This window comes from Nymphaea colorata, chromosome 1 (assembly GCF_008831285.2).
Source record: "Nymphaea colorata isolate Beijing-Zhang1983 chromosome 1, ASM883128v2, whole genome shotgun sequence".
NCBI classification, from domain to species: Eukaryota; Viridiplantae; Streptophyta; class Magnoliopsida; order Nymphaeales; family Nymphaeaceae; genus Nymphaea; species Nymphaea colorata.
Genome location: NC_045138.2, coordinates 29167558 through 29186480, shown reverse-complemented (window position 1 = coordinate 29186480; position 18923 = coordinate 29167558). Strand labels below are relative to the sequence as shown.

General features: G+C 37.0%; 3 protein-coding genes across 9 annotated transcripts in view; 2 read left to right on the top strand and 1 right to left on the bottom strand.

The window, feature by feature from the left end:
• The window catches only part of LOC116246258 (probable glycosyltransferase At3g07620), a 56154-nt gene that overhangs the window by 12143 nt on the left and 25088 nt on the right, over positions 1-18923 (top strand). Inside the window, exons 1-6 of one of the 7 annotated variants that reach the window (XM_031618031.2) lie at positions 15245-15553; positions 15712-15798; positions 15888-16395; positions 16479-16609; positions 17285-17633; positions 17742-18628. In XM_031618031.2, the coding sequence (XP_031473891.1) occupies positions 15916-16395; positions 16479-16609; positions 17285-17633; positions 17742-18419 (1638 nt within the window). In that variant the 5' untranslated portion in view covers positions 15245-15553; positions 15712-15798; positions 15888-15915 and the 3' untranslated portion in view covers positions 18420-18628. Of the gene's footprint in view, positions 1-15242; positions 16396-16478; positions 16610-17284; positions 17634-17741; positions 18629-18923 lie in introns of those variants that run through there. The other 6 variants (XM_050077120.1, XM_050077132.1, XM_031618030.2 and 3 more) reach the window with 6 other exon arrangements.
• The window catches only part of LOC116246264 (probable glycosyltransferase At3g07620), a 30450-nt gene that overhangs the window by 7197 nt on the left and 4330 nt on the right, over positions 1-18923 (top strand). The gene's annotated exons all lie outside the window — the stretch shown is intronic.
• Positions 10737-11838, bottom strand: LOC116267591 (RING-H2 finger protein ATL43-like). The gene has a single exon (XM_031649422.2). The coding sequence runs from the start codon at positions 11785-11787 to the stop codon at positions 11173-11175; it is 615 nt and encodes a 204-aa protein (XP_031505282.1). The 5' UTR covers positions 11788-11838; the 3' UTR covers positions 10737-11172.

Sequence of the window (18923 nt, the reverse complement as noted above, 5' to 3'; positions counted from 1 at the left end):
TCAGCAGAAACTTCTAGAAAGAAAAAATTGTCTTTCGATTGAAGTAGGGTTGAGAAGTGTGAATTGTGATTGCGGTTTATGTATCCAATTTAATATTGATCTTCTTTATTAATGAGGCCGAAATGAGCTTTTCTATTTAATAATATAATATCATAAATCAGTTTTTTATTTTAAAACATCTCGATATAAGTTAATTCTTAGGCTCTTGAGTGCCGTGATGTTGTTAGTAATAACAATAGTTCTATTTGAGCTTTGTTTGGTAAATAAAAAAGTTTGTAACTGTTTTTGAATGGGATTCATTTTTCTTTTTTTAATTCATCAAACATTAAAATATTACATGAATACGTTAAAATTTTTTGACCATATTTATATGACTAACATCTTGTTTTATTTACCAAACAAACTCTTCAATATCAATGCGAACTTTTTACGTCAACTAATCAACCTCAATTGGTATCTTCAAAGCGGATTGGTGATATATCAAATTGAATTAATGGGCCATTCAGGGCGTCATATGATTAGTTTTTGGTTACTAATTTTTAGTTTTATGTTTATTTTTAACATATTTTAATATATTTTATTTTGAACATATTTTAATATATTTTATCTTGAATGGCCCATTAAAGTGACATTGTGCTTTGAAGCTTTTTTTGCTAAAATAATCAAATATCCGCATTTGATAAGACTTCCACTCGCCAGATGATGTCACTTACTCAGATGAACTTTCCTTATCTACCCGATTGGATAGCTTCTAGCTCTGGTTCAGTCAGTTTTTACTTTGGGACCCTATCACTTTTTATCATGCTCTGGTGCAGTTCATGAAAATACATCTTAAAAAGGATGGGGGCACCCACGAAGCATACGAAAAAATTTTGACAATCGGATGAAGATTAAATAAATTATGAACGATATTTATGATGATATTCCTGCCAATGTGCTTGTGAACCACTTCCACTTGGAGCAACAACTACATTACATTATGGTAGATTTGCATCCCCCATCAAAAACCTTATTTGCTTGACTGGGGTTTCATAATTAAGTTTGGGAGGGACATGTTCTTCAGGGTATCGTGCAATTTGGCTCGCCCGTGCATGTCCGTGGCACACCAATCAAACAAACACGAGAGAATGTGTTTGTCTTTAGGGGGGAAAAGAGAGTTTGTCAAAGAGTATAGTATTCTTTGACAACACTGCTGTTTTTTCCACCAACTGTTTCCTTTGAGGTTCAGCCTAAGGGAGTGCCTGGATGAAATTGGGTAAAGTGTCACACCCTATTTTCACAATCAATTTAGTTCTCTCTGCATTAATGAATTTAGATTGTGATTGGTCAATAATGATATTGACTGAATTAATTGGCATCTATAACCAGTTTTAAACCTTGATCAAGCCTAATCAAGTCTAGCTAGCAGTATGTCCCATTCATTGAGCTGGTTGAGCCTTAGTGCAACATTCTTTCTCTTAACTGAGTCTTAATCGAACTATAGAAAATTCCTTTCAAATATTGATGGTCACTCATCCAAAGTCATGAGATAAAATTGATACATATTGATCTATGTATTAACAATATGCCCTTTAAAGTCTCTACAAAAGGTTGTTTGGTAATAATAACTGTTACTATTTCATGAATCCCCATAGAAAAATATGATAGATTCATGGAATACTACAATATACTATTTAATGGATCTGTAGGATAAATTCATGAAACAATAACACTATGTTACTAATGTCAAACATTCATATGTCTTGATGGATCCCCTTTTAACAAAGTTTTACATTGTCCACATTATGGATCTCCAAGTCTTGATTAGCTAGGATTAATTTGAAGGAATAAAATGACAAGTAATGCAGACTCTTGACCTCTTTCATATGAAAGATGAAAACGTAATTATGTTATGTCTTGAGAACTTGTTGTAACATAACAGTAATTGTTTTTTTGTTTTTTTTGTTTTTTGTAATTTGAGCTTCTCATTTAATTGGTTAAAAGTATTAAGTATAGAACAATTTACATGGTAACTGTAACATAGACCCTAGAAGATGCATCATTCTGTGGCCACATCAAAAAATTTGGAGGAAATGAATGTGATATATATATATATGTGTGTGTGTGTGTGTGTGTGTGTGTGTGTTGGCGTGTACACAAACTAATTTATATGCTAGACAGATCTAATCTTAAACAATTAACGAAGGCACTGAGTTAATATAAATGCATATTGCGCTCAATAATTCTTACTTTTACGCTCCATGCATCGGTCTAGAGAAATCATAATGAAAGCAATGTTTAAATAAACAAGTCATATAAATAAAATAGTACATGTTAATGACCAATAGCTATAACAATAGAGCCAAAAATGAGTTACAAACAAACTAAAACAAGTAAAAGAAAGGAATTTAGAACAATTTTGGTCCAAAATACTTGTAAGACCCAATCCAAGACTGACTTGAGCTTTTGAGTTCTCGGCATACCCTATAAGATTGAATACATATAAAGAAAAAGTTCATCTGTTGATTGAATCTGAACAAGCATATTTCATACCTAATATTGCAAACTTTAACTATCTGCCCCTCAAATAGACTTCTTGAAAAACATGCCCTTGTATGGAGTATCAAGTTGTTGAAAACTAATTCGACTTGAATAGTTTAATTCTCTTGGTAGAAAGACAGAAGACATAATGTTTAAAACCACAAGATAACAGATGGAAAATGATATTGAATAAGAAATCTAACGTACCCATACATGAAAGAAAAAGATTTGTAGACAAGCATAAGATGTTCAACTATTTGTGATTGTGGTCCATTAGCTCTGTTTTTATGCATAAACAAGTGATCTATAGCAAAAAATTCCTGGTTCTACTTCTGTCATTGTTTGTGGTCAAGCTTAGTTTGACTCCTTAGAGATAATTATATGATGATATAGGGATGTCAATTAGGATATCTGACCGAACCATACCAAAAACTAGCTAGCTTTCTACAACACAACCCATGAAGCAAGCTGATGGATCGACAGTCTCTGCCATTGAACCGATCCATCCATTCCAATGACTTCCATCAGTTCTGGCTCAGGCAGATTCAAGCACATGGTGCGAACTTTCACCCACATACTTGCACTCTCTCTTTCTATTATATAAATAACATGGATTCATCCAGCTGTGAGAATCCCTCTCACACACAGCCTAATGTTTTTTTTGTTTGGGTTGTGTTAATGAGGTGGGATGGGAATCCAGTGCTTTATAATATATATATATATATATAATTTAAATCAAATTTAGATTGAAAATCATTTTTATATATAGAATTTATAGATTTCTCCATTTTAAGTTTAGACTGAAAATCTTGAGTCCTCAACACACCATTCGATACAATGTAAATGTACACTCATTTTCTCTTTTTGACTAGTGTACAAACAAGGCAAGTGTAAACAAATTTAATAGCCCATGTTTGAGAAAATCAGAATAATAATAGTGCATCTATTAATTCTCCAACCAGCCACTCACCCCCAACTTTCAAAATAAAAATGCAAAATAAAATTTATCTTGTGTTGCAGTTTATCTTCAGGAGATATTGTGCCCCTAAAAGATTATTGTATCGTATCACATCCAAATCGGCTAATTGGTTTATAACCTAAGGGTAGCTGCCATTAGGTTAGCTAAGCATGAAATTGAAGGCCATGTGTTCATTATCTAGACCCAACCTTTAGTGTATACATTCAGTTGCGATTCCACTATGAGTTCTATATTTCTAGCAGCATAACAGGTTGGAGCACATGTAGTTAAGATAAAACGCATACAATTATGTGTTATGCATGACAAAACGCGTAACATATGGTAGATGGCTGGCAGACCAAGCTTAAAATCTAGATTAATTAAGGTTTTAACCTTTTTGAACTGGAGATCAGTTGTGCTAAGCTTTACCAGATTGCTTAAAATGCATGCCCCAAGTGTAATTTGGCAGCCTTGCACACACCTTTATGGACCACTTGGGGAGTGTTTGGATGGCACCCTCAAAAAACATGGTTTTGTAAAAACCTAATTGAAAACGCAGTTTTGTAAACTTGGATTGGATGACAAGTGAAAAACTTAGTTTATAGATCGACAAAAATAAGTCTGGACTAAAAAACTTAGGGGAAGCAAGATTTTTTGGCCCTTGACGAAAACCAAGTTTTGACCAATCTCCTAATAACTTAACTTACTGTTATAGATCAATCAACGGAAGGCAGAAGCCTCTACGCAACTCCTCATCCCTTTAAGATAGATACACATGATAATCAAATAAGTAAATGAGGGCTTCGAGTATGCAACTTATCTCTAAGATCCTTAGTTCGATTAGTAGTGATAGGATTTTATATAGAACTTTGGTTATTTTGAATAAAGCACAATATATCATGACCACACAAATGTATCTAAGGCAAGTTATCAAATGTATCAAACTCGGAATTAAGATTTAAGATAATCAAATGCCACCATGGAGTCGCATCACACAAGCAAGGACAAGCATGATGAAAATCTTTACAAAAATTATGAAAATGGGCACAAATTAATGCCAATATGAGCTTGCACCTCATGGATACCCTTTTTCCATCTAATTATTCAACAAAAATTAGTGCACAAAGTTACTCGTGACATGATGATCGTTTGGAATCACAAATTTAGATTTTCTCTCTATTTAACTTGGCCAAGCGGGAACTGAATTTTCGTATTTTAGTTGAAACAGGTGGCACTAATCTTGAAGAAAATAACGTATGTTTCCATGAGAGCAGCAAATTAAATTGTTGGGGTATGTTCAAGAACGTTCTTCCATGAAAAAAAAGAATCATGAATGGACTTTTTTTTCATACTTAAGAAAACTGGAAATGGTTTAATTTGTTGTAGCAGTAAGACTATTTTGATTATGATGCACAGTGTAGAAAGCATCTCAGCAAACACGGAGGACATGTGTTGAGATCCTTGTGACTTTCAGCTGATGATGTTTCGGGAGTTCAATGGTGAGCCCCTGAAGGAGACCAACATGGCCATTGATTACGTTGTTAGTGTTGCCCCCGCATTGTAGCTGCAGGCTCTTGTTAAGAACAGAAAAAAGAGAAAGATCATATAGTGAATTAATTGACCATAAATTTTGTAGGCATGTCGATGCACTATGGACATAAAACTTAAAATTATTTTGGATTGTGCATGTCAATTATCTGTCTATCGAAAGATTTGTTGGTGTTTGAAAATTAGCTTCTTCTTTGCAATGTAATAATAGTTCAATTTATAAGATGACTGATATGAAATACCCCTTTTTCCGCCATGAATCCCCTCCCTATTTTCCTTCGTCATCTTCAATTTTCTTTGTTTCTATTTTTTCTTGATTCATGACCACATAAACACCTCAAATCATGAAAGAGATTGTGGTATTTCTTTTCCTTTTGTAGTAGAAGAGGATACTGCATTTTTTAAGACGCCCTTTACAATGTTCATCACAAACTGGAAAGTGTTGTTGCATCTATTTAACTAGTGTACGTCAGATGTGGACCTTATTATTAATATTCATATTTACTTTTATACCCAAACATTACATATGTGTGTGGATGAGATAACAAATAAGTTTGAAATAATGTGTATGATATAATAAAAGATTTTTGAGATAAAGACAGATGTATGAGATAATGTTAAACATAAGTATGAGATAATGTTTATTGGATAATAAAAGAACTATGATATAATAAAATAACAGACAAACGTATAAGATAACGATAAACATAAGTATGAGACAATGTTTATGAGATAATAAAATACTTATGAGATAATATGATAACAAACAAATGTATTAGATAATGCTTTTTTACTGTTTAGAGGGCATATTGTCATAATGATAAGCATATATGACAAATTTTACATTTATCAAATCTTTAAATCTTCTTTTTGTGGTTTTTTTTTTGTCTCTATAAAAAAGTTTCTTTTTCTATTAATCATGGGTAATTTTTTTCCTTATTAAAATAATGCATGAAATTTCATACACGAAAACGGCATATATAACCAGCTTCGGGTCTAGGCCGGTTTTGTTTTCTCTTTTCCTTTAATATTCAAACATGAAATACCTTTTCTCTAGTGAACAGTCCGACATTGTAAAGCCTATCTTAGATCTTAGACAAAAAAAAGTTCATTTTTTTTGTCCTCCAATAGGCAATCTACAAATGTTAGGTAAACCTAACTCAGATCTTACCAAGAGACCAACCTTGAGCATTAATGAATTCTTGTCCTCTTTCAGTTTGTTTTCATTCTCTTCTTTTCCTACCATTTATTGCAACAGTAATTGAACTTTTGACAGTTCCAGTCTGATGCTATATATGTCTTGCAGTAGTTGCTATGCAATAGAAAAATGAACCTCTTCTATTACTCAGTCCTGTCCAAAAACTGATACATCCATATGGATATCTCACCATCAGCAGTGCAGATCATTTTGAATTATCTGGTCAGCAATTCTTTGAAGAGATGTCATCATACACGGGAATTCGTGTCTTGCTTTTCCTGTTATGTTTCTTAAAGGCTTGACTTATCCTTTTCCAACTAAATTCCTAATGGCTAGAACTCTTGTGTTCCGGGTACGCATTTTCTATCTTGAAATAACTAGCGGCTAGAACTCTTGTTTTGCCTTGCACCGGTGTTCAAATTAATTGATCCACTTACAATTTAAATTTTCATATGCTCTTCAAATTGATTCTGCAATACTTCTACCTAAATTCCATGATCCAAGAAAGCTGGTCGTGGCGGAAGAATCTCTTATTCAAATATCGGATGAGGCTAACGGCAGTTTGAGTGAATATTAAAGAAATTTTCTTGTGCAGCTGACCCAGAAAATTAAATGAAGCAATTGAGTTCCTTAAACCCCGATTTGACTCATCGCTCATCATTGTGAAGAACAGAATCCTCTCTTGTTCTTTCAGCTGCATCTGAAATATTGCCTCCTGCATTCATTTCATGGCCATCAGTTTGTCATCCATGTGCAAGATTAAGTTATCTACGCATGTATACTCTTCCTGGTAGCGGAGAAAGTACAGTGGAAGTTGCTCTTTTAACACTTTCTCCAGGAAGTTCAGGTTTACGCTTCTTCTTGGTAGGCCACAAGATAGAGTTTTTCTCTTGTGCATGCAATGACGAGACTTGGATTTTCACTAGAGAAACCAAAGCTTTTTCACCACTCTGATCTTCCCAAGAACAAGATTTTGTGGCTGTAGTGTGGTGTAGCAGACTAGGGAAACATTAAGAGGGAAAACAACTGAAGATGGAAGAAAAGCCGTTCAGATTCAAAAGCTCTCCTTGTTTTGTCTCAATTCACAACTTTAGCAGTTGTCGAATTAGCAGGATACTCGAATCGTTTCTCACAGGAGAAAAAAAGAAAGAAAAAACACAAAAAACAAAGAAAGATTGGTACTGGTAGGTGGCGCATGTAGTGGAATTAAATAAAAATTAAAAAAGGATTTAAATGATGGATCCATTTAATCAGGTCCAACAAATAAAATTGGAAGTGGTCAGTTGTCCAAGTTACTACTTTTTTAAGGTATGACATCTATCCGTCTCTTCTCCCTTGAGAGACTATATATATATATATATATATATATATATATATATATATATATACATATATATATATATATATACTTGTAAGTTATGAGAGATTTTAGAATGTTTATAAAGCGGGTTGTAATTGGTCGGTTATCCTAGTTACTGCTTTTTCTTTAGGATTGAAACAGAAGTTACTTTCGTTGGAGTTAAATTAGACATGGGCCCGGCCCGGCCCGTTTAGTCATTGTCGTTAATGGCCCGTATTTGAATCGGGTCGACCCGCTACCCGGCCTGACTATTAATGGGTGTATCGGGTCGGGCATGGTTAACCTCGTCCAAGGCCCGTTTTGTTTTCTGCCGGGCCGGGCCGCGATACCATGGTGGTGGAGGAGGCGGATGAGGGGTGCGCAAACTGCATCCGTGAGTGGTCTGGAGGCGGAATCCATTGGCGCTGGGGGCTGCTGCTAATGGAGAAGATAATGAAGATAGGGAATAGGAGGAAGAGGATGGGGCTGATGACATTGGAATTGGGGGGAGGCTCCAAAGTCCCTGAGGCGGTGGAGGAGGGCGATGCTGCTCCATGGTGCCTTTGCATCTGATGATGGAGGCTGCTGCCATCCATTGGCTTTTCCACCGCCGATGATGCTGATGATATGAATCCCTCTCTCACTTTTGCTTATGATGGGGATGGATTGGGCAAAAGGAAAGGAGAACCACCGGATGGGGTTTGGGGCTACCTACTGCGACGAAAAGTGCCTCCCAACGGAAAGGAAAACCATCGGTGGTGGACCGGAGGTCGACTGTGACGAACCAGCAGTGCGTCGACGGTGATGGTGCAGACCAGCAGTGCGACGGCGGCGACGACAGTGGATCACATGGTGCAGACCAGCGCAGGCAGCGGCTCTCTCCCTTTCAAATGAAAGGGGAAAGACTAGAGTTATTTCGACCTTGGTCGAAATGGCTATCGGGCTCCAACGGGCCCCAACTTCTAACCGGGACCCGGCCCGTTTTAATGTCGGGCCGGGCCGGGCGCAACTGGCGGGAGCCCGAAGAGCGCAAAGCACTACCCGGACCCGGGCCCGTTTCGGGCCGGGTACCGGGTACCCGCCGACGACCCGGCCCGGCGCCCAGGCCTAAGTTAAATCACGGGGAGGAAATAATCCCCGGCGAAGCACTCGGACATTCTTCTTCTCTGCTCTTTCTGGTGAAATCCATTGCTCAATTTCAATAATGTGGGTTCTGATCTTTCGGTCGAAAGAAAAAACCGTAGATTTATGATCCGATAAAGGTGAAGTCGGGCAACATGTCCAGATCTAAGTCCTGGATCCGTGCAAAATTTCAGATCACTGTCAAACGCAACCTTTGTGGAAAATGTACATTGTACAGAGCCATTCTCCACCATATTTCAATGGGAAAGTAGGGTCCGGATAGGAGGTTGTATCAGACGTTCTTATCTACCATTCAAACACCCCCTTTAGAAACATATATGGCTGTTTCTCAAAGTACCCTTCATCTCTTCTATGTAGTAGAAGGACAGGACAGTTGAACGTTGGGATGCATACATTTTCCCAACTCCATTTGAGTTCAAGTTTCCTCAGTGAGCTATATGTTATTGGAGAATTTTTCAGATACACGTTCAATTATATTATTGGGATCATAAAAAAAATGCTCTAGTATCATATTTTTCGCTTCATGACTATGGTTTCATTTGAGTTATGTGATGGGTTGTTTGGCAGTAACGACATTCTATCATGATAGAACTAAAACTAGTGTTCCATAACTTAGATATTGCAGTTAGAGTATTAGAACTAATGTTTCATGAATCTGCTCCAATATTTGAAGTTGATTCAATAGATACTCTTTAAGTAGTCTGCTTCTAAAGGATTTTTAAGGGTCCGTTTGACAAAAAAAAAATGGTATGAAATTATTCTTTAAATAAGATCCAAAAATTGTGGCAAATTCATTATTCATGGAATAAAACTGCCTCAACGTTTGGAGCACATTCATGTTACAGTTTACACATTGTTCTATTTGCCAAACAGACCTCAAAATCACACCAAAATAAATATCCCTCACCGCCCTCTCCTCCTCCTCCTCCTTCCCATCGATCCTTTTGATGCTCTTTGATTTCCAAATCCTGAGTACTCTAGCCAGGCTGCCACCATCCGTCACATTAAAAAAAAGTAGGCTTCGGTTAACTCTGCATTTTAGCCGGACTAAAAAGTTTAGTTTCTTTTATGGCAAATAAAATTACAGTTAAGAGTATTTTCTTCTTTGTAGCAGAGAAAAAAATGGCTGCCACCAACAAGGAATTTGATTTCGCTGCCTATTCTCAAGTTTTCAATGTGCTGACACTGCATGTCCATTTGTTGAGGTTCACGGGCGAGGAATATCTCTTTCATGCTTAATTTAAGTTTCTCTAAATTGTCCATATATGAACAATTGGAAAACTTTGCAACCTCAAAGAAAAAGATAGATGAACAACCTGAACGAACGTGTAAAGGTTAAAGTCTCATCAAATTGCCAAAAATTAACAACCAAAATGGACAATCTACGCAAATACGCTTTTCAAGAGAGAAACTAACTTTACGACTTTCACTACTGTTGCAATAGGATTAACAACATGATCATCTTTCTGTAATGCTCTCGATGGTTGAGCTTGCTTTTGTAAATTATTCTATATTAACTGTTCAAATATGGTGATATTTTTTCTTCATTTAAATCTTGATAAACCGCTCCGTTTTTTTTACTGGGAGTAAATATATTAGTAGCAGTAAATATAAGTTTAATTATACAGCAAAATGTCTGGTCGTTTCCTGTGCTTTCTTCTCCAAACCTGAGAGTCACCTGTCACATTATCGCATGTATGATCATGTTTAATAGCAATAATATCTACCACTTGGCATATTGTGCTCAATGCCTTTTCCTTTTTCCCTTTTCGGTTCAATTTGCGAAAAGGTTGAACCTTAATGGTAACAGTGATTGCGTGCACGATGGCCATTGCCCACCTACTCTGCCTGCCTCAACTGTTGCTTGGGGTGTTGCATAATTGCGATAATCAGAAAATTTTAAGAAATGCCAACGACCTTATTATTAGATTCCCAAAGGATGATATAGCACCAAAGAAGCTTGATGCTTTCAAGTATTATGTAATCTAAAGCAGTGAAAATGGTTCAGAAAAATCTTAGTGAAAATTAGATGGAAGCTTTAGTTTTCTTTTAAATGGTTTATGATGAAATACAATCAAGAACAAGCTGTCTTTCTGCACTTTCAAATGCTGCGAACGAATTCCTTGGGAGTGTGAAAGATTTTTCCAATGTGACAGACAGTCTCAATAAAAGCAGTGAAAGAGCATCAACTTATCTTACATTTTCTTCGTGTTTTTCTGAAAACAAATCACCAGAATTATGCTCTGACATTTTCCCCATGGCGCCAATCAAGAGAATACGGGGATGCTTCAGAGACCAAGATCAATAAACGGACTAGAGGAGAAGTCCTAACGCGAGGGAGAAAGCGCAGGACTTACTGCCCTTGGCATCCGCAGCAGAGCAGGTCTTGATCCTTGGCAAGCTCTCGGGGAAAAAGAGAGACGGAGTTCAAAACCACGAGACTCAAGCCATCGATGACATATTCATTTAGCGACTTGTACTGTCAAAATTTGCATCTAAAACAGTGATCCTATGCTCAAAACCATGAACTCGTTTCCTATCTGCACCATCTACCTTCAGGTTTGTACAATCACGAGAATTGCTGGATACAAAAGCAGAGATGTCCTGAGCGTCGACGCTTTGCCTGCAGATGGGGCAGCTAGAATGATCTTCAAGCCATTTGTCTATGCACTCTCTGTGAAAAGCGTGTCTGCACTTTGGAAGCAAGTGAAGCGAATCTTTGCCCTCAAATCTGCCAAGGCAAATCGCACATTCCGAGCCTACGCTCGATTCAGTGAGGGCTGCAAACTCGAAAACCGGCAGTGAATTGATGAGGTTCCTGTCAACTCCACCAGAGGATTGTTGGGGAGCACCAACAGAGAGCCCTTGAAGATCACCAACTTCTACATTGACGACGTTGAGGTTGCTGTCTCTGGTGCTACCCCTGCTTCTGCAATTTCGCAGTATGTACTTGAGAAGAACCGCACAAAGGAGCAAGAAGAACACGATGAAGTAGCCAGAGATTTTAGAGGAAATTGGTGTCTCCTCTTCTGCCAGAGAAAATGGTAGGATGAAGAGAAGAATCAGAGGAGATAAACGCATTCTCCGAAGAATTCTTTTGGGGTTCGGTTGCAAACTAATCCTGCACCTCGATCTAATAGCCTTTGACAGATCTCCATGACATATTTAAGTTGGTGGCTCGGTCCATGATTCGTAGTTTCTTCCCAATTACCGTGCAGAAGTCTCCTTTCTTCCTTTTCAATAATTCAAAATGCCCATCCGAAAAAAACTTATTTTCCGCTAACTTTACATTCATTGAGCTCCATGAACGGCATGACTCAGTTTTAGGAAAGGAGACTAGCGTAGATAAAAAGGTATAGATCTTGCAGCTGGTTTTGGAGAGAAAGTAGGTCAGTTATTAATATAACCAGCAATTAATGAAAATATTGTCATTGGTGAAAACTCGATAAACTAAAATTTTAAAAATTTTATTTTAAAAATTTTAGTTTAGCCTATATAAAGAATTTGAAAAATTATATTTTGGCTTCTGTTAAAACTATAATTCGGCTCTTACAACAAAAAAAAAAAAATCCTAGCCCTAATAAAAGTAGAATCATCTGGACTGTGATTCCCTAGATAGTAAAGATTTATGAGAGGCCAACTTAAAGGCTAATTACATGTTTGCTTTTCTGTTTAACAACGGAAAGAATGTATTTGAATTTTCAATTGTTTTTGGTAGGAATTGGAAGAAGAAAATCTTTATGAATTTTGTGCGGTCCACTATCAAATATTTTTAGAAGACATGAGAAATAGAAGGGTGCATGCCAATATACTTTTATGTGGTCCACTCATGTAATATACTAAAAACTTTAAGCAGACGGATGCATGATGTAATTCATATGAAGCTCTTTTGAAGCATCCCGGAAACTAGAAGGGAAACATACAAGAAGGCAGTGTAGAAAATTAATAGAAAACGACGAAACGAAGATTGAATGGAAACTAATGGAACAAAAGTAAGAGGCAGAATGACGATAGAGATTAACTTGCCATGTTTCCAAGAAACTGCTTTTAATAATGTAACAAGTCTACGAGGCAAATTGGGAAGCTTCTTCGTGCCAGCAATTAAAAGGCGATTGAAGATTGTGGAAAGCGATTAAGAGCAACCTTCCCCTTCTTTACTACTTGTTTGTGAAGACTTGTTTTTAATAAGAATTGAATAATATTTTTTTGGTCAATTTGCAATAGAAGGGCTCTACCAGCTTGCTTATGCAAAGAGTTACACGCCTCGTATTCAACTCTTTATTTTTATCAATTTATAAAGTCTTACATTCAGTACCCCGGACCAGAATCTTTGTTCGTTAGATATCCTTCTCTTCATTTGGCATCACGCTGTTTTTTTTTTTTTTTTTTTTTTGTCTTTTATTTAAATTGTTAAACTATATGTATATAAAAAACGATAAAAGGAGAAAGAACAAAAAAAAAAAAAAAACTGGTAGGTGCTAGATACTTAGATGGTAAACGGCATTCTCAATATTTGATCCTTTTCAGATCCATAGTTGAGATAAAACAAGGAGAAAAAAGTGTGATTTCATATCCACTTTTCTCCCTTCTGATTGGGAATTTATTTAGAATGAAATCACTAAATTGATGAAATGTTATTGTTTGAATTCTAATCGAATTGTTTTCTTAATTGGATGTATTAAATTTTTTCCCTATTTTTTGAATCATTTTGGCCAGAATCTTAATCTAATCCCTGGACATCCTTATTTAGCACACCCAAAAAATTTTATTTAAAAAAACTTTTTTTTTTCAAATAAGATATAGGCAAGTATAGGAATGTGGATAAGGAGTCAGGCTCGGGCTGAGCCAGCCCGACACCCAAAACCTAAGTATGGGTCCTATTGGATTAAAATTAAAAAATATATGTTTTTAATATAAAATAATATATAAATGTAACTAATTGTAATAAAATATTAAAATAATATATAAAAATAAGCAAAAATAATATTAAAAATTTTATTAGGCTGAATTGACTGCCTATCAATCCCCCTCGTGCACAGAGCACAGCCTCCCTTACCAATTCCCCTCATACATTTCTGCAATTTTTAAGTCTTGACCAGATTATCAATTGATTCTCAAACATATGAGTCTTGAATTTTCTATAAATTTTGATTTTGATTTTTTGTTTTTCCAAAAAGGTGCTCGAACTTTTTGTTTTTCCGATTCTTTTGGAAAGTGATTGAATTCTAAATCCCAACTTGGCAGTACTTTAAGAGGTTTTGATTCTAAAAACACTAGAAAAACGATGCAACTTAAAAAATTCAAATGCCCCTTCTTCCTGAATCCGATGCTCCAAAAGAAGCCTCTCATTGTTTTCTGGAAAGGGAAAATTCTGGGAAAAGTTTTTACTGAAAAGAAGACGCCATATCTGGATAAGCCTTGAAATTTTTAATGCCTTTCTTCTCAGCTTGACTGGAAAAAGGACAAAAAAGGATTCTGACTTGTGCAGTCACTGCCCTGTCTTGTGGGGCCTTCCTGCGTGCCATGAGGAAACATATTACCGAACTGCCCCTCATGGGTATCAACTATCAAGGACGGAAACGCGAGAAGGAAACGAACAGCGGGTCGCGGACCGGATCATGGTGCCATATCCGAACACGATTTATCAGTGTTGTAGATCCAGATATAAAGACGACAAACTAGACCGCTAAATTGAATCCAATCAATTTTATATGACCAAACCTGTAATCTCGATCCTGACATCCTTTAGCTTGTAATTCTTGAGTTTGTAATAATTTAAGTATCTAAGGAGGCATATCAAATGGTAAGAAAGTATCAGTATGAAAAACATTGTGTTCTTAGAACACCTAGCCCTAAGCTACATGTTTCAAGAACATTATGAACTTATTTCAAAAAGTATGGTGCTAATGTTTAATTTTTGAATTTAAAAACAACGACAAAATATATAAGTACAGTTACATTTCTTGGCAACATGCCTTCTATGTGTGTCTACCCGACTATCTATGCTACCCTCCTTAAAACAAGGGTACAAATAATTTAGTGTAACAAAAAAAAGTTGATATACAATTATATGTCTTCTTTCTTTTCTTTTTCACTTGTTGGTCATTTATTTCCTGACCACTAAGGCCATCCTCTTGCTATTGGAGTCGCATCCGTCGTCAATAAACTGAAAGCGACGCTTTAATAGATGAAAAAAAATAGGTTCCTCACAAGTTGATTGATGGTATTGGAGCAACTTTTTGCAACAAACAACAAACAAGTAAGATGGAGCGAGTTTTACCGCGCATCTGATCAAATGGAGTAATTACTAGGCATTGATCCAAGGGAGTGACTTTGAAGGTTGATATGAATTGAAAAATATATCCATTCGAAAAGGTTTGATACTTCTGCTTCTGTCAAAGTAAGTTTTTTCACCAGTGAGTAATTTCTGCATTCAATTTTAGCTTTGAGTTTTGGAACAAAGAGATGCCCACTAGTGTGTGCAAACAGTGGTACTTAAACTGAAAATTTGGTGTTCAATAAGTTAAACGACCCTTTCCCAGAAAGTGGGCCACAGTCACACCACTGGCTACCACGACCTCCATTTTTTCTTTAATGCTTTTTAGAGGACCAGTTGCAGGGGTCTGAACTCTGAAGTAAGAAAGTCGACACATTCTTGGTGAGCATACTTGGGGTTCGAGAATATCTGAAGGAAGCAGCTTTGGTCACTCTTCACTATGCATCCGTTGCGGATATCGTCCACAATTTTCCTGAAATGAGTATCTTTAAATTCTCATTTTTCACTGTCTTTGATCTTTGTAGTGGTTGGAGTGATTCAGTTTGCATTGCAGCCCTGATTTCTTTTTAGGTTTGTTCTTCACGTTCTCTTTGTAGTTGTCTCACGCTTTACTGTTTTAGGAAATGGGTATCTGTACATTTTGTTCTTTTTGGTTTTTTGTGATCATGATTGCTTTTTGCAGTATTATAGGAAGATTTCTTATGGGGTATCATTTTCCCCTCTTCTAGGAAAGGTTTTGGGGTTGTTTGCTGCGTGGAGGTTGCTGTACAGATGACAAGGAAGCACCCATAATGGAACACGGAAAGCTAACTTTGGTGATTGTTATCTTGGGAACACTTCTGCTAGTGTTCCAATCTTGCAGTATTTCTTATTTGAGTACTTTCTGCTCTTTGTTTCCTGACAGCAAAGCCCATGTACCTATAACCCTGGACATGGGTACTCCCAGTAGTGAATATTCTGCTCCCGAAGTAACGGATTTTGGCGAGATTAACGACCTCAGTGACTCTGATAACTCTAATCGTACATTTATTTCTAACGATGAAGTGGAGGAAACTGAAGTTGTGAGTATGGATGGAGGCATCCAAGAGGAACAGAGAGAAGAAGGAAAGGATGTAGATGGGAAAGGGGCAGCCACTCTTCCGGCTGCTGAATCATCTCCAGTCGTTTCTTTTAAAAGTGACGAAGTCGTGGGAAAATCAAATGGAACTTTGCTAGTAACTCCAGTTGTTCCCATTTTGTCGTCATCCATGGGGGTGAGAAAGGTAGAGTTAGGCTCCGAACCGAACACTTCCTATGCCTTACATGGTGGTTTGGTGATTACCAATGAGCCGAGACAAAAGCATTGGATGAGGAATAAGATTGCTGAGAGCGTTTACAGGGTTGATTGGAATGGCATTCCTTCTGGTTCTATGGTATGGATCAACAGCATAATCCACGTCCATGCGTGATGCTGTCGTGATGAATCTATTCCTCATACTTGTTTTTCCCTATGCAGAGACCTCGGTGGCCATCGCCACGGGACAAGGAGCTATTATCTGCAAGGAAAGAAATTCAAAATGCACCTATGATAAGAAACGATCGCGATCTTTTCGCGCCAGTATTTCGTAATGTCTCCATGTTCAAGAGGTACATGACTAACATTTTTGTCTGTAACTGGCGCTGGTTATTCAGAATTCCGATTGTTTTTCACATCATGAATTCTTGGTAATGAACAGCAATCAGGATGTAATATTCACGACATGGAAAGATCTGAAGTTTCATGCCTTAGGATCATTTGTTATGGCTAAAGCAGTTCTGGTTTTTTCGATCTTTGCCTGATGAAATTATATACGGTTAAACTTGCAGAGCGCTAGATTAACTGAATGTTTAGTTGTATCTCATTGACATTTCGAAACCATGACCGCATCTAATGAGTGTCTAGAAAAATCTTAGACAATCTATGCAGTGTATTCCACCATTGTTTCTCATGTATTCAAAGAGTAGACGATAACTATGTGATTTTTTTTTTGGTGTAACATAAGTTAAGTACTGCAGTATGGTACATTAATTGAAACCCACAGTTGTGTGCTGTTAGAATTTCAAATGTCACGCACCATGGTCCCTGTTGTGATTTAGAAAAAATTTCTGCTGCAAATGCTGTCGTAATAAACATGCAATTTTCTTCCTTGAAGTTCCCCCTATCTATAGCTGATACTCAAAGAGTATGCTGTGAAACTATGGTTATTTTCCCTAAAGAAATTTAGTTGCATCTAGAATTTTGCCTTCATGTGGATGATAAGGGCTTTGTTGTCCTTGTTTCAGGAGTTACGAACTAATGGAGCAAATGTTCAAGGTTTATATCTATAAGGAAGGAAGCAAACCCATTTTCCACAAACCATTTTTCAGGGGCATTTATGCTTCTGAGGGATGGTTTATGAAACAGATGGAAGGGAACAGAAGATTTGTTGTTAAGGACCCAAGAAAAGCTCACATGTTTTACTTGCCCTACAGTTCCTCCATGATGCGGGAGTTGCTGTATGTACCTAATTCACATAGGGTAATTCCTTTAGCTGTATTCTTAAAAGACTACGTTGACCTGCTGTCTAGAAAATATCGTTTCTGGAATAGAACCGGAGGTGCTGACCACTTTATTGTTGCCTGCCATAACTGGGTATGTATTTTGTCCCCTATTGTTCAGTTGAACATAGCCTTGTTATTTCTCTTGACCTCCTGAGTCAATTCTCCTTGAAATATCATTCTGATTCATCTAGATTCTCAGGGACCATTTGCAACGAAGTTGCATCGTGAACTTCGAAAGCATGCAATCAAAGCTATATGCAATGCAGATGTCTCACAAGGCTTCTTCAAATTGGGTAAAGATGTTTCTCTTCCACAGACGAACATTCGTTCTGGACGAAATCCTCTGAGGGATGTTGGAGGTAATCCTGCATCTCAAAGGCCAACCCTCGCCTTCTTTGCTGGACGAATGCATGGTTATCTTAGACCCATTTTGCTTAATCACTGGGAGAAGAAAGATACTGACATGAAAATCTATGGAGCTATGCCCCGTGGAGTCGCAAGCAAACTTTCCTACATAGAACACATGAAATCTAGCAAGTACTGCATCTGTCCTAGAGGTTACGAGGTCAACAGTCCGCGGATCCTTGAGGCAATATACTATGAGTGTGTTCCTGTAATTATATCAGACAATTTCGTTCCACCTTTCTTTGAAGTCCTAAATTGGGATGCTTTTTCAGTCATTATACCTGAGAAGGACATTCCCAAGTTGAAGGAAATATTGTTGTCAATCCCAGAGAAGAAGTATCTTATGCTGCAGACGGGGGTGAAAAGAGTTCAAAAACACTTCCTGTGGCATCTAAAGCCTGTCAAGTATGACATATTTCATATGATTCTTCATTCAATTTGGTTTAACCGATTATATCAGATAAAAGGTTAGAAGTTTCAGAGCTTTGACATTGGAAGATGGGAGCCTCAAAAGGACCTGCGTTATGCTTGCATGCTAAGAAGTCAGTCAGCAAAGACCGTGCCATGTTCAGTCTCATTGAATCTATTTACATCGCTTCCTTTTTCTAGATTGTATATATCTTGTTGTTTTCCTGTATATTTCAGAGAGTGAACTGAAGTCCTTTTCATGCTTTATTTGCACGATGAATGAGATTGGCAGTACTTGAATTAAAAAAAAGGAGATTGAAAATAAAAACAGGGGCCTTGTCCCCCCCTCCCCTCGGATTTTAAAAACTTAACAAAATTATATATAAATCTAAAAAAATTAGTGTAATATATATATATAATTTGAAATTTTCTATTTTGACGCTTGTTAAAATTTTGAAACTCAGACAAAAAATTCTTGGCGCCGCCCTATCAAAGGGTGATGTAGTGCTATACTAGGCACTACCTCTTGCGCAAACTGAAGCAGAGTGTATGTCTGGAGATCGGGGAA

Excerpts from the sequence above, each read along its gene's own strand:
- LOC116267591 (XM_031649422.2), bottom strand. The coding sequence starts at position 11,787 with ATGCGTTTATCTCCTCTGATTCTTCTCTTCATCCTACCATTTTCTCTG.